Below are 16,757 nucleotides of genomic sequence, written 5' to 3'. Positions count from 1 at the left end.
CTGGATCTGGTGGTAAGAAAAGAAAGAGAGAATGGAACTTTAACGAGAATAAATATATGCACAGTGATATGTAGTATGTAACACTACAGCTTATTTGAATATACAACAAGCCCATGTGACTATGTAAAACATTTAATGAACAACACTAATTCATGTGACTATTTAATTAAATGCACTAGCCCATGTGACCATGTCTCGTCATTTATGAAGCAATTTCTTCAATATATATTCTTTATCAAGTTTATACAGTACTGACTAGGATGGAAGATAAGTTCTTTATCTCCATATACTCTTATCCAAGATAGTTTTAGTTCAGTTATTAGTAGTGGTTTTTGAAAATATGGTATGGCTTACACACTGCCTTGACATTGTAAAAAATGAGCAGCAGCTGAACATGTGGTGTTGACCAGCTAGGACTCGAACCTAGGACCTTCCATATACTGCTGGAGTGCTCTACCAACTGAGCTACTGGCCCCTTTTGGCCAGCCCATCATCAGTCCAGGTGTGACTTATTTCTAACAATATAAACATGTGTGGCTGCTCCATAATGGCTTTCATTTACCTTTATATATTTAGATATCCTTTCTTACTCCTAAACAATTGAATCATGTTCTCCAATGGATAAATATTCCCCTTTCCTATATCATAACTTCTGTTTCAGCCTATGGATAGGAATGAAACAAAAAAAATTGTCTTAAGAGTTAATATACTCTCTTTAAATTTCTAGATCCATATCCAATTCTAGCAGCACATGGCATTGACAGCTTAAAATTAAAAGCAGTAAAAGCATACTAACATTTTATGAAGGATGAATCATGAAAGTCAAAAAAGACAATGTTTACCAAAATTCTGTTCAATTTTGATTGGTGTGGCGTCTTTCATGCTTAAAGCTGAAAATCCTGCCTTGATAAAAGAATCACTATGATTCATAAGATCTGATGCAATCTTCTTTTTCTCAGGTTCCTGCCAAAAGTCTCAATAAGATGTGGCTTCATTTGAGATTAAGGCAACAACTAGATGAAGAAGAAAAGCTGCTGGGCAAAAAGTATACAGTAGAAGAAGCCTAAACAAAAAAAGATGCCCGAACCATGCATCTTAAGTTTATAATATTCTACTTACCAAAGGGAAAATTTTAGGCCCACCAAAGTTTAGATCAAGGTATTCAAGTAAATCCAGGCTTTCACCTGTGACTTTTCCATTGTGTTCAAGCGCAGGAACCTGTGTAAGAAAATTTATTGTAAACTCAAAATAAATAATAAACAATTTAGATTTTTTACGCATATGAATTGACTCAAAGGTTTCATGAAAGAGTGGAATGTCATTTAATTGAAGACAATCGATTTTGCCTTTTTTATTTTCATGCTAAATAGAGATGAAATTCTTAACACCAAATCCTATGCACTCTTAACATGTTGACTTCCATGATAAAAATTTCTACAAGCCATGAATATTAGGATAATATTTTATCTAATAATCTCAAAATCTGACAGCTACGAATGTCTTGAAGTTAATTTTATATTATTCAGTAAGTGCGGGTAACAATAATGATTAATCCAAAGCGAAATTGTATACAGAATTGATTGTCAACTAAGATGACTAGCTGGCCTAGATTTCTAATCTTAGGAAGGCATTAAAAGCATATGAACTTGTAATAGAGGGTTATTTAAAATGGGGAATAGTTGTTCTATTGAACTAATGTCTTTTGACGACCATAAAGCTAATCAATCTACAGTCCCCAGATATGCAAAATTTGTATAGCTTCGAGGTAATATGATATCAACCAAATAAGCTCAAAAGAGAAAATAAGTAATCCCATCTTATATAAGATATACAAGCAATAACCAAAAAATACTGTTATTTTACCTATTGTATAAATACAATTTATAAGGCAGTGTTGTATTAGTTTTCATCCACAATTAATGAGACGATATTGAAGAAACTACTAAGGCCTCAGAAATAAAAGTGTTTTATGAGCTTTCATATAACGTTAGTGATACAATATTCAAGAAACTAGCCACTGTTTCTTGGTAATTTGGATGAACTAAACTTCACATTAATTGTGAGAATTTTAAATAAAGAAATTTGTGCTACAAAATACCTACTAGATAAATGTAATAACCTCCCTATACTGGCCAAACTATTTTTTTATACCAAAATATTGCAGTTTTCACCAGTTTTAATACCCTAGCATTTCGTCAAAAAGTTGGCTTTCAGTTGGGATTTGTTTGTTTTCAACTGTTTGAGTTGTTTGAGGTGCTTCACCTGCCTGATCTGCTTGAAGCACTTGAGGTGCTTGACTTGCTTGAAATTTTCAAATAGACCAACCAACAATGTTCATAAATTCCCAATACTCCTTATGTATGCTATGACAATCAAATGTTGTGTATGACAAATTTATTAAGTGTTGTGACTCCTTAAGTGAGGGCTGTGCAAACCTTTTTGTCTTCCCACAAAGCTGCCTTGAATATTTCTTAGGCTTTAAAAAACCTTCACAAGGCTACATCTCTCTTTGCCCAGGATTTGACCTTAGTTTTGACTCCACCTTGATGCCACGTCACTCTCCAAAGGAGCCAAATATGGTATGGAACTTTATGGGAAGGCTGCAATTACTTGCTTGACACTAGCGTTGATTCTTTTAACCACTTTCAAATGCTACGTTGGGGTTTTTGGAGGCCACATTGGAATTTCATGAGGTCTAAAACTCTACCCTAAGGCATCAATTTCTCTTCATGCTGGAAATTATGTGGTGCGGCTTCATTAAAGGAAGCTGTAAATTTCGACTTCTTTGGGAGCTAGTAAAGGGTGTGGCTAGGTAGAATAGCTAGCACATAAAATATATATATATTTTTTTTTCTCACAGCACCCACTGCACAAAAAATCTCTACTTTTCCTCTTTCACACACAACACAAAATTCTTATAATTTGTATTTATTTGCAAATCTCACAAATTACCCAAAGCTAAGGCAGATCTCTCACTACCAAAACCAAATTCCATCAAGGTTTACATCCTAGGGATTGAAAAGTTGAACAACAGCTCAAACTCCCAAGGGTTTTGTCAAAATGAACCAAGAATGGATCAAATGAACCTCTATGGCCTCTTCATAATCCTTGTAGAACTTTCCAGAAATTATAATTTAAAATCATTTTTTTAATAACAATCATTTTCCTTTGTAAAGTGATTTTATTTGATTTTTACTTTTCCAAAACTTTAGTCACTTGAAATTCACCTTAATAAATAATTAATGTAAGTAGTCCTTTTAATTCACCTTTTGACAACACTATTTAATATTTTTATTAATTTCAACATATCTGAAGTTGCCAAAAATACAAAATTAGCCCGAAGATAAATTCTGAATATGTCAACATACTCTGAAAACTTATTTGTGATCCAATGTAATAACCATTGATACTTTACAAAATAAAATATTCCTCCAAGAAGTATGGAATGCACTTAAAGAAAAACTGTAAGTCCCCTTTTTTATGCCATTTGGTTTGTGAGCCTTTAGCTAGTTTCGAGTTTTTCTATGAGCTTCTAGGTGTGCTCAAAAGAGATCCTAACTTCTTGGAGGATCTGGGTTCACCTTTATTAGGCATTTGTTTATGGCATTGGACTCGGTGTTTAGATTGTAGTGAGACTTTTAGAAGCCTTTTCAAGCTTCTAGGATATTCCCCAAAGTTCTGAGAGAGCACATATATTTTTAATAGTGTTGTCCGTATTTTTGCATTCACAAAATTGGACAACCCCTTTAAAATTTTTGTTAAAAAATAAAATAAAATACTCTAAGGCATGCTTCCCGAGGCAACAATTTTTCTTCTGGTTAAACTAGACTGATTTTTGGTATATCCTCGATCCGCGTTTCAAATTTCATCGCGTTTCGAGTTTGTTTACTATATCTTTCCTTCAAAATCGAGTTTTATTCTCTGGACTGCAAGAGGAAAATTTTCTTTCCTTTGCAAGTTTAGAGTTTTCTTTATGTTTTAGTGTTCTAGGGGTTTTTCCTAGCAATTACCAGTGCACTCTATTTCTAATTTGCTACTTGTAACTTGCTTTTTATTTTCCATTTCCCTTTTTGTCTTTTAAGTTGTTTGTAGGAACTTTTTGGACAAATTGCAAGTGAATTTAAAATTACAAGTTTAATAAGAACTTGTAAGTTCTCATAAAAGTTCCTATTTTGTGCTTTTAAGTTGTAATAGGGGTTTTATTTTCCTATTACAAGTCTTTTTTAAGTTTTTTAAGTGTCATTATGTCTTGTGTTTTCTTGTAATGGGAATTTTATTTCCCTATTGCAAGTTTTTAAGTTTTTATTCTTTTTAGTTGTAATGGGGGTTTTATTTCCCCATTGCAAGTCGATTTGCTCTTTATTTTTGTGCTCTTCTTCCCTAGAAACCCGAAATTGCTCAAGTGAAGGACAAAGTAATGTAATTTAAAACTTGCAAAGGGGTTTTAAAAACCCGATTGCATCTTTTGGAGGGCACATTTTACTTGGAGTTGGAAAGGAAGAACCCGACCTGCATTTTATTCCCACAAATCCGTTTTTTGTGGCATTCCTTCCCAAAATCCGCCCCACATTCATGCTAAATGTGTTGGTTGAAAATTTTGTACACCTAGGGGATGTACAAAATTGTGGTTTCAGCCACTGTGTGAGTATGATACTCTCCTAATTTAGGGAAGGCTCCCCCTATCTACAAACTAAACTAATCTAATATGGGTGGGACAACAGTCTTTCTTCTTCTTTCAAGAAAAACTATGCTCTTTTCTCTTCATAGAAAAGTAATAGCAATTGGAAATAAATAACATCAAATACAGAAATGAGACTTTTTTGTAGGATTTTTGGAACATAAAGGGAAGCAAAGTTTCCATGAAGGCACAAAGACCTCCGTCACTTCCCCAGGACGAGAAAACAAAAAGAAAGCTCAAAGTCTTCAACTATCTATTCTCCTATCAACCTTTTTAGATGATTTTCTACTAACTAAGCACAATATGTAGCAGCTCAAAGTCTAACTACATGATGCACTTCACCTTATATGCACAAGTCTTAAAAATAGAAGTAGCACAAAGTCTACAAGCTATCTTCCCGCTTTAGTTTTCCACACTAGTTTCAGATATGATAAGTAGCTCAAAGTCTGCAAGACCAAATCTAAAAACCAAATATATAACTCTAAATACAATTAGCAGCTCAAAGTCTCCAAGATTGAATTTAAATCTCTCTTTCACAATAGAACAAAACTCACAATCAACTCTAGAAAATGTCATCACATAACAACTTGAATTGGCACAAAGTCTCAACACAACTTGCATCTTTTATTGAAAGCAATTTGATTTACATCTAAGCTCAAAGGCTTAGAGTGCACATACAAATTGGCAAAATTTTGTTGCATTGCCAAAACATATCTATTACAATAGACCCCCTCAAGTATTTATAGGAGGAGCCTTGAGAAAAAGGTGAGAGGATCCCAACTAATTTGAGAAATTCTCTCAACCATCATGACTTTCTCCAACTACAGTCCTAATTGAACTTAACTTGTAGTTGCTTTACATGTAATTACAAAAGTGCAAGTGATGAGTTAACTTGCAATAACAAAGTTATTTTTTTACATGTAACTTGTCAAAACAAAATTACAAATGCATAACTAAAACTATTTCATGTGTCTAAAGACACGACTCTAACTGCATCATCCTTTGTCTATGATGATCTTCATGTCGCTTCAGGATGCTAGAACTTGAAGTATTCTAAATCAGTGAAGACATCTTGAACTGGAACGAGAATTTGCATCCTTAATGGTCTTTGTGTCCTTGGCCAACGAACTTCAACCTTATCTTTTTGCTTGGGGTAGTACTGGATTTTCAGGAGGGAAAGGGCTGCCTTCCACTTTTCATGTTATGACCATCTTTGTCTTGAAAGCATTCTATGTTCTCAACCATGAATTGTTGTTGTATCTCTTCTTTGTACCATCCTCCAATCTTGAAATTTGCTTGCAAAATAAGGCCCATGCCTTAATCCATTGATTTGGTAGATCGTGTGTGCAAACCGAACTGACAAGGGAAGGGATAAACTGATGCAAAAATTGGCTCACAAGTGAATTTCAGGTTCTGGAAGCTGCATTACATGTGTGGGAAAAACAAGAGCATTAACAAGCAATTGTGGATAACAAACATGCAATTGTGGAGAACAAACATGCAACTTCATATGTGTAATGGGTAAACACAAGTTTGCACTTGTAATTGGACCTTTAAAACTCATTTTCAAGTGTTTTTTGAGTGCATTTTGGACCAATTTCGGGTTCTGGATGGCTGACTGCAGGTAGACTTTAAATGGGAAAAATGAATGAAGGTGTGATATGAGTGGATGAAATGGTGGGAATGGTATGTACGGATGATGGCAATGAATATGAGTGAAAATGAAAAGATTTTGGGAAAATCATCTTTATGAAAATGGGAAGACCTTTCAACTTGTAATCAAGTTTTAAAACCCGATTTTGAAAGGATGAGTTTTTTCCAACTTAGAAACATGGAATTTCACCAAAAGATGATTAAGGTTTTTCAACCAAAGGGGTAGATCAATTCTTTTCATCTTACTTGCAATCGGGTTTTTAAATCCCGAATGCAAGTAAACAGAGAAAATGGAGAAAGACAATGCAATTCACAAATTGGTTTGCAAACTTGGAACAAAGGAGAAAATCTCTCACAAAACCGATTTTAGACAAGAACTAACAAAACTAACATATATACAAATTGACCAAGGAAATCAAAACAAACCAAAAACAAGAAATGAAAACAAAGAAGAAAGGAAAATAACATACCTCGATCAATCAAAACATCCTCCAAGAAGCAAGAAACAATTCTTGAAAGAAGAGAGGAAAACTCTTAAATAGATAACAAACCACATTCCAAAACCCTAGCCACGGTTTTGCAAAAACGCCATATGTATCAAAACGCCCACTAATAGCATGAAGAATCGGTCAAGAAAGACATCTAACCTCCACGCCTAGGCAAGACAAGAAAAAACGACTTGGAAGAAGTAAGATTCGTGGCACTTAAATGAGGAAAATCGTGGCATTTTTCAAACACGTTTTTGCTGTTAAAACACAATAAAACCAGCGATAATGTCTTCCAAATGGCATGAAGAGAGTTGGAAAATGCATGAAAATAGCAAGGAATCCAAAACACCTTCCTCCTAAGATTTCTCCACAAAAATCGGTGGAAATTGTCAACAAAATCCTTCAACAATGCTGGTCAGGTTTTTGGGAAAGAACAACAAGTTTAAAATGCATGCAATAAGGAAAATCGGGTTTCTTAAACCTTTTTACATGTTTAAAATGTTCACTTTTCCCCTCATAAAGCAAAATCAGGTTTGTGAGAGAAAACAACATGTTTAAATTACTTGTAATAAGGAAATAAAACTCCCTTTACAAGTTTTTAAACAAAAGACTAGTAAAGGGAAAATAAAATTCCTTTTACAAGTCATAAAAGCAACTTAAAAATAAAACTTGTAATAGGGAAATAAAATTCCTATTACAACTTAAAGTGACTTTATAAAACTTGCAATGGAGGAGAAAAACCCCTACCATAACTTAAAATCACTTAAGTGGAACTTTTTAAATAAATTACAACTTTATTTAAAAACTATAATTGTTAAGTTCACTTGTAATATGCCCAAAAAGTTCCTACAATGACTTAAAAGGCCAAAAAGCAACAAGGGGGAAATAAAAAGTAAGTTACAAGATCTAATTTCATAAAGTGCACTTGTAATTAACTAGAAATTTCCCTACAAAGACTAAAACAAAGGAAAACATTAAAACTTGCAACTCAAGGAAAATTTCCCACTTGCAGTCAGGGAGAGAAAACCCGAAATTGAAGGAAAGACATAGCAAATGAACTCAGAATGTGATGAAATTTGAAACGTGGTTTGAGGATGAACTGAGGATTAAGCCAGTCCAAGGGTAAGGCGAAATTATGCCTCAGGAAGCGTGCCTTAGAGTAAAATTTTCATTATTTGACAAAAAATTTATGTATTGGTCCATCATTTTTGAAAACAAAAATGAGGACAACAAAATGGTTAAGAATCAATGCTGGTTGCCACGTTTTCTACCAAAAACGGTTTTGGCAAACACGTTTTGCATTTTTGAAGGCGTTGTTGAAGGCGTTTTTGATCCAGTTTTTGCTGGTTCTTGCCACGTTCTGGAGCATGAAGTTTGCCCTTGTTTCCACATTGCAAACACGTCTTGCCTCCATTGATGAGTGTTTGAAGTCAAAAATACTTCTCTTTCTAAGCCGTTTTTGGTGGAAGGGCTTAAAGATAAAACCGATTTGGTTTGCTGGTTGCAATCATAACGTGGTGGCTTTATTACCTATTTAAAGAGCATTTTGGTTTCTTTCTAAGTCTATTTGCTTTGATCAAGGGCATTCTTCAAGCAAGGTATGTGATTTTCAGTTTTGTTTCTGTTTTTCTATTTTGCTTATGCTTTGTATATATCTGTGATGTCCCCGATATAATTAAATAATAAAGTTAAATACTTTATTGTAAGGCCCCAAATGTAATAACAAATCTTTCGGGCCCTTTATTTAATTAGATTAGTCAAGTCTTGGTTTGGTCGTGTCGGCCCATTTGTAACCCTTCGGGAAAGTTCCCGGAGCCCATATATATGGCCGAGTCTATCATTTGTGTTGGTATGCGAATTTGGTATTTTTCTTTGTATGTGCGAATTCCAGTTGGAGTTCAGCTTGTCTGTCATTTCGGAGGTGAGAGATCCTCCCTACTTGGCATCCGCAGTTTCGGTGGGAGTAACTCCTCACCCTATTCTGCTTCTGCGCGGAGTCTGTGTAATTTGTTGTGCGTATATTATCAATATAATTTCTCTTTGCATGTGCAAATCCTCATATTATTTCTTTGGCAAGTACAAATCTCCATCTAAAGTATCTTGTCTCCAGAATATCAATAATTCATTCCATTTCCTGTGTAAACTGTACTCTCCAAGTGACGGAGGGCTCAAGGGGGAGATTGGCGGCTATTCACTCACCGTACATTCCCAGCACCACATACCGTACGGCCAACACCCCGTGCATAACATACCGTACAACAAACACCCACCAACACCTACTGTACGTCCAAACACTCACCGTACGAACAAGATCATTAACTCGCACACCAAAGGGAGGGACACCGTATGAACATCACCATACATCCCAAGGAGGCCACGCAAGGGACACCATACAGACATCACCGTACATTCCAAGGAGGCCACGCAAGGGACACCGTACGGACATCACCGTACATTCCAAGGAGGCCACACAAATTATTCCAAAGGGAAGTTTACCGTACGAACTACACAGTACGTAGAGGAGCAGTGGTTGGAGAGTTCCATACAGCGTACGAAATCTTACAATATCTTGTTCTTACTTGAATTCAGGTTTGTTAGAATTCTTCCCATTTTGCCCAAATCTTGAATGCAATTTGGAAATTGTAATGTTTTCCCCCTTTGTATTATATCCATCTACTTGCATTCAGGTTTTTAAAATCCGATTGCAAGTAAGTTGAGAAGTTGGTTTTTTCCCCTTTGGTAGAAAAGACTTAACACTCTTTTTGCCAAACTTGTAAGATTCAAAAAGTTGTTTTAAAAGCTTACCCATTCAAAATCAGGTTTTATAAACCTGATTACAAGTTAAGTTCTTCCCATTTTACATGTGATCAAAATGAGATTATTCTTCCAAATTCCATTCATAGTCATTCATGGTTACTATCCTTGGTCGTAAACTTCATTTTCCTTCATGTCAAAACTCCATTTTTACCATTTATCGTGCATTCACTCATTTTTCCCATTTCAAGTCTACTTGCAGTCGGGATTTAAAAACCCGATTGCAGTTATGTCTTTCCACAAGTTTTTCCCTTTTTCATACTTGCAATACATCTCCCAAGATCCAAAATTGGTCAAAAGCTCAATCTTTAAAACCTCTTGTCTATCCATCCTTCCATCTTCAAAAGCTTAGGAGTTAGAGTTGAGTTTTTCCCCTTGCAAGAAGATCATGTGGCTCTTTCAACGGATCGTGATGTTGCATTAACAATTCTGGATTTTCATCGCAACGTTACAAGTTTTTTCTGAATGACTGATTTGCCAGCATCGTCTTCCCAAAACAAGATGAAGTATAAATACGACAAGTATCAGAATGAGATCTCTCCTTCTCAAGTCTCTTCTTCATTGGATGAGATTAAGGATACAAAGATTGGGCACGTGGATATGTCAAACTTTCTCAAGAGGGTTAAAAATCCCGTGGATCATAGCATGCAGTGCTTGCTGGATAGTCATCTTCATCTTGCTTCTTCCTTCCCAGTGGCTGCCCTAGAGCCGCAATTCGTTCTTGCTTGTGCCGCTCACTTTGATCAGGAAACTAGAACTATTAGGGATGATGAGGGTGAGGTAGTTATCCGTCTTGATGCTTAAACTATTGAAAAAAAATTCAAAATACCCATAGCTCTTGTTTATGTAGAAATTTCAAAGGAAAGTGCAACAGAATACTACATGAAGAAGGAGAATGAATGTAAGCGTCATATCAACAAGTGGATTCAAGAACCTAGAAGTTGTCTTACCCGATGGGCTAAGTTGTTTTGCTGTGATTTCAAAGAGGAAATTGGTGATACAATTTACCCTTTTGAGCAAAATCATGAGTTTAGAGAATTCAAATGTCTTTGAACCATGGATGTACCAGTTCATTGTACTCATCAGACAATTCCAACACATCTTTTGGGGTGGAATCATTAGCGACACTTTGTGTGAGCAGCTTGCCAGAGTTCCCACCACTTTGACATTCTACATGAACTCATACTTGGTGTATATAGCAGCATCACTCAGACACTTTCCCAGTCTTTCTACCAAGGGTGATCGCTCGCTTGTTCCTATGTGGGATTACTATGATCAGCTGCCTTTGAGACCTAGCCAGTTGCATTACATGAGAGTCCAGGACGCTCTCTATGGTCACTACATGTGTCTATTTGACAGAACATTGAAGAACATGAGAGTATCAAATGCTACATGGGAGAAAGTAAATGAGTATGGGTGTCTTTTTGTAATGTCCCTGTTTTAGCTTTCCTAATCTTGAGTGATTAGCCTATCATTCCAACCCTCGTAGGCTAATAATTGTGGATAAAGGGTCTTCTGAGGGAGAGGCTTGGTTAATTGAGGTTCTTGTCTTCTCCAAAATTCGGTTTGTTTCAGTTTGGTCTTCGTTTGGCTCATATTGGACTTCGTTTGGGCTCCATTTCATATACTTACTATTTATAGTAAGTTAGTGGATGTTAGAGAGGGACCCTTACTATTTTTAGTAAGGCGGTTGGATGCGCAGGGGATGCAGTCGGTTACCTTCTAGAGCAAACGGAATTGAATTATATGCATTATTATGGAAGTTATGGCATTTTTATTATTATTAAAGTTGTACTTTAATAACAATAATTAATTAATAAATTTAAAATTGCACATCATTTAAATATCTAATTGACTTTATTGTGAGGGGGTTATTTAATGAATTATGAATTCAATAATTTAAAGTGCATTTAAGTTATATTGGGGGCCCACTTTAAGAGATGATATATTAAATGCTTTAAAAGTATACTTTATTATAAGTGATAAAATGTTATTTAAAGCGAGATATAAGTGTTAATAAAGTACACTTTATACTGTGCACCAAATGGAGGGAAAAGTAAATGAAATTAGAGTGAAATTAAATGAGATGAAGCCAAATGCAAATTAAATATTATATAAACGCATTGACAAGGGATTTCATTCATTTTTCTATGAGCATTGGATAACTTGACATTTATGATTTCTTGGCATTTGGAGAAGGCAAAGCCAAGGGTTTCTGCATTTCTGAAAATTAGGGCATTGGAGAACGTAGCATCTTCATTGTGAGAGCTACCTGAGGTGGTGAAAGATCTTTTGAAGGTTTCTTTTGAGTTGGCTGTAACCAGCAGTCAAATTTGTGAATATTGGAGGTCATTTTTGGAATAAATTGGAAATGTCTTTGTTGAGTTTTGACGATCAGAGATGTAAGTAATCAGACATATTAATTGGGTGCCCGTTTAACCACGGGCAATGACTCAGATCATTGTTGCCCTCCCAACTGTAAATGTTTGTCCAATTTACAATTCAATATGCAAGATGTATTCTAATTTTATTCTTTATATATCTATGTATTTTATCTCAATTATAATTCTGACTATCTTCTCTGTTTGGCAGGTAAGAGGAGTATTTATTGATTTCAATATCCTCTTTCTCAAATTCCAAATGATATATATATATGAGAGGGGAGGATCAAGCAGTGCCTTGACCAGTCATGTCTTATGGACATGACCGATCAAGACACTACTTGATCGCACCCTTTGGTATATAATATCAACCAGTGTTAAACATATTTGTCAGGCCGATATTAATCGGTGATCACATAACATATAACATATTTACCAACCCAATATTAATCGGGGCTCACATAACTTATTAACATGTTAACCGATATGCCAATCGGTATTAATGATGGCGTTTGGCATTGCAAATTAATCGAAGTGAATCAGTGTCTATGTTAACCGACACCAATCACTTTAACTAAGGGTTATATTCATTAATCATTAATCAGTGCATTAATATGCCACCCGATAGTAATATAATAACACTTGTTGAGAACACATCCGATATAGATCGGGATAGATGATTAATTAGATAACTATCGTTGATTACCAATATGCCATGACTATCGATGAGGAATAATCATCAAATAAAATAGCTTGCAGTTTTTCTTAATGGTTTAATCGATAGGATAAATGATTGAATGAGAGACTTCATTTATCTCTCATTCAATCATTTATCTTACCGTAGCTACCATGCATTAACACTCCCTCTTAGCTAGGTAAGATAAATGAGAGTAGTGTATCAAGCATCACAATTTTAAATGATAGTTAACATTCTTTACACAATCTAACTTTCTAAGAAATCATATCACCTAATCACATGATATGAAGTATCACATAAACACGTGATACAAAAGACCATCACATCAATCTTGTGATGACAGGATATCACCTTAGCACGTGATCTCAGTATTGCCTAAGCACGCAATACTTAAGGATAATCATATGAGAAAATATTCCATTCTCATCTTTATCCAAGTTGAGGTAGGTGCACTAACATTTCATATAAATGTTTTACCACAACACAATCATGGCTCGTCCATGATACACTAGAGATCCAACATGATAACTAGTTTGGACATTATAAGATCGTCACTTTATAATGTCTCCATACAAGTGTTCATTATCTTGAGAGATCGTCACCTCTTAGATATGAACTCAGGGGATAAGAATCCAAAAATGTCCTATCATGACAAAGAAGTTTACACATTAAACATCTTATGTAAACACAGATTACAAAGCAAATTACCTTTCTATCATACCTAAACCTTTTTTGAAGTGATCAACCTTCACTCTGGAAAGAGGTTTGGTCAGAATATCTGCCGTTTGATCTCTTGTACAAACATATTCTAATTGGATTGCATTCCTATCTACCATATCTTGCACATAGTGGTATGGAATCTCAATATGCTTGGATCTGTCATGAAACACTAGATTTACTGAAAATTTTATACAGCTCTGGTTGTCACAGTGTATAACAGTGGGTTTCATAGGTTCTTCAAACAACCCCACAAGCAACTTCCTAAGCCATATTGCCTCTCGGGCAGCCATAGAAGCTGCAATGTATTCTGCCTCGGTGGAGCTTTGAGCTACAGAAGACTGCTTCCTACTGATCCAAGATATCATAGCTGAACCTAGACTAAAGCAACACCCTGAAGTACTTTTCCTGTCAGTCACACTTCCAGCCCAATCTGAATCTATAAATCCATGTAAGTTTATATCAACTTTCTCATATTTGAGACCAAGGTTTAGGGTACCTTGTAGGTATCTCATAATGTGTTTTACTGCAACCAGTTGTATCTCCTTCGGTTCACACATAAACTGACTTAGAGCATTAATTGCATAATAGATATCTGGTCTAGTATTTACCAGGTACATCAAGGACCCAATCATCTGTCTGTATTGAGTAGGATCAGTGGGTTGTGACTCTGCTACTACTTCTTTAAGTTTATGTAAATTAGTTTCCATAGGTCATGGGTCTACAATTTAGCATTCTGAATCTCTTCAAAATATCCAAGGTATACTTTCCTTGGTTTAGTATAATGTTGTCAGAATTCTGCCATACTTCCAATCCTAGGAAGTAATGAAGGAGTCCCAAATCCTTCATATCAAATTCTTTGGATAGATCTTTCTTGCATTGATCTATAAGGTGATCATTTCCTGTAATTAATAAGTCATCAACATATAAGATCAATATTAGCATATCACCTTTATTTCTTTTGTAGTAGAGATTAGGATCTGCATCATTTTTTGGAGAAGCCTAGTCCTGAGAGATAGGTGTCAATTCTTTCATACCAAGCCCTGGGAGCCTGTTTAAGCCCATAGAGAGCTTTCTTGAGTCTACACACATAAGACTCTGCATCATGAATTTCAAACCCTTCAGGTTGCTCTAGGTTGACTTCTTCTGAGATCTCACCATTTAGAAAAGTTGTCTTGACATCCATCTGGTGTACCTTCCACCCTGGCTAATACAGCTCTTACTGATGTATACCTAGCAACAGGTGCAAAGGTTTCTTCATAATCTATTCCTTCCCTTTGTGAGAACCCTCTAGCTACAAATCTGGCCTTGTGTTTTTCAATACTACCCTCTGCAGCATGTTTGATCTTAAAAATCCATTCAGATGAAACCACAGATTTCTTAGTTGGCCTAGGAACAATCTCCCAAACATCATTTTTCATAATGGACTGATACTCTTCAAACATGGCATCCTTCCATACTTGGTGTTCAAGTGCATCTGATACATTGTTTGGTTCGGCTTTAGAAAGATCATTCATAAGGGCAACATACCTAGTGAATTTATTAGGCCTTTTGCTTTCCCTGAAGGTTCCTAAAGGAGCAACAAACTTCTGAGCTTCTGCTACAGTTTTGGTGGCCTATAGTGGTCTTTTCTTGAGGTTTTCTCTAGGTGGACTTTGAGTTTCACTTATAGTTTCCTTAGGATTCTCCCTCTGAAGCTCAGGAGAAGGATCTCGATCTATGCTAGGGGTGGGGATATAGACTTTAGGGTCTAGAGAGCTTTGGGCTCTTTTGAAGGCTGTCTTCTTCAAAGATTGCATCCTTGATTAGTTCAATATTCTTTTGACCAGGTATATAGATCCTGTAAGCCTTGGAGGTTTCACTATATCCTACAAAGATTCCCTTTTTCCCAGAAGGTTCTAGTTTTAATCTTTTCACCTTAGGTACATGAATATAGACAGGGCATCCAAATATCCTAAGGTGGCTAATATCAGGTTTTGATTTAGTAAAGACTTCCTCAGGGGTTTTATCTTCAAGATGAGAGTGGGGACATTTGTTTTGAATATATACAGCAGTGCTAGTTGCTTCTGCCCAAAGATTGATATTTAGATTCTGATCAAGAATCATTGCTTTGGCAGCTTCAACTATTGTCTTGTTTTTCCTTTCAGCTATCCCATTTTGTTGGGGGTTATAAGGTATTGTTAACTCCCTCTTAATCCCTGAATTTTTACAAAACTCTTTAAATATTTCTGATGTGTATTCCCCCCCATTGTCAGTTCTTAGGGTTTTAATTTTATTTCCTAAGTAGTTCTCTATTAGTGATTTGAATTCTTTAAACCTATTAAGGGTCTCTTCTGATTCTTTACATTTCAGAAAGTAGATCCAAGTTTTCCTAGAGTAGTCATCAGCAAATATTACATAATATATAAATCCCCCCAATGAAGGCATGGACATAGGTCCGCATACATCAGAATGAACTAACTCTAAAATTTTACTTGTTTTCCTAGTACTATTTTGAAAAGCACCCTTAGTATTTTTACCTAGGGCACATCCTGTGCATGCCGCTGAATGATATTGCTTTAACTTGGGTAGACCTATGACAAGGTCTCCCATTGATGATAAAGCTCTAAAATTTAGGTGGCCTAGTCTTCTATGCCAGATTTCATTGGCATTTGTGATCTCATGAATTAGGGCTAAGTTGGGCTCTGTACATAGCTCATACAAATAGCCTTGTCATTGACCAATTGTTTTAGCTTTCTTGATGGATGAGTTCTTTGGCCAAGCCAATACTTTGTTGTCCATGAAGGTTACTCTGTATCCATTGTCCTCCAGTGCTGATATTGAGACTAGATTTCTCTTGATGCCTGGAACATATAGCACTCCTCTAAGTGTTAATGATACACCCGACTTTAGTTTGATGGTGCAGGTTCCAACTCCTTTGACAGGGTGTGTAGAGTCATCTCCGATAGTTACTTCCTCGTCATTTTCCTCTTTTATTGAGTCTAGCACTTCTTTGAAGCCTGTGATGTGTCTGGATGAGCCACTATCGATCACCCAGGAGTTCACTTTATTTGATGCTTGATTTGTGAGTGCTGAATAGAGTACATACTTCTTGGAGTCCTCTTCTCTTTTGGATTTTCCTGTTTGGGCAAATGTGGCCTGTTTAGCTCTTTCTGGACACTGGCAACATAGTGCCCAAATTTGTCACATCTGTAACACTGAATTTGAGAGAGGTCCCTTTTGAAGGAGTTCTTGCCGTGGCGACCTTTTCTCTTCCTGAATTGCTTCTGTTTGCCTTTCTTATTTGAGTTCGTATTAAGAACATGGAGATCTTCATCTATATTCTTCTG

General features: G+C 35.9%; 1 protein-coding gene across 2 annotated transcripts in view; it reads right to left on the bottom strand.

The window, feature by feature from the left end:
* LOC131078428 (protein IN2-1 homolog B) overlaps window positions 1–16,757 on the bottom strand; it is a 275,451-nt gene that overhangs the window by 109,963 nt on the left and 148,731 nt on the right. For both annotated transcript variants that reach the window (XM_058016121.2, XM_058016123.2), the window contains 2 exons: window positions 1,120–1,218; window positions 843–963 (listed from right to left, as the gene is read on the bottom strand). In XM_058016121.2, coding sequence (XP_057872104.2) covers window positions 843–963; window positions 1,120–1,218 — 220 coding nt within the window. The remainder of the gene's footprint in view (window positions 1–842; window positions 964–1,119; window positions 1,219–16,757) is intronic.

Source organism: Cryptomeria japonica, chromosome 7, assembly GCF_030272615.1.
Source record: "Cryptomeria japonica chromosome 7, Sugi_1.0, whole genome shotgun sequence".
Lineage (NCBI taxonomy): Eukaryota > Viridiplantae > Streptophyta > Pinopsida > Cupressales > Cupressaceae > Cryptomeria > Cryptomeria japonica.
Note: the sequence above shows the minus strand (reverse complement) of the source record. Positions and strands in the feature narration are given on the sequence as shown.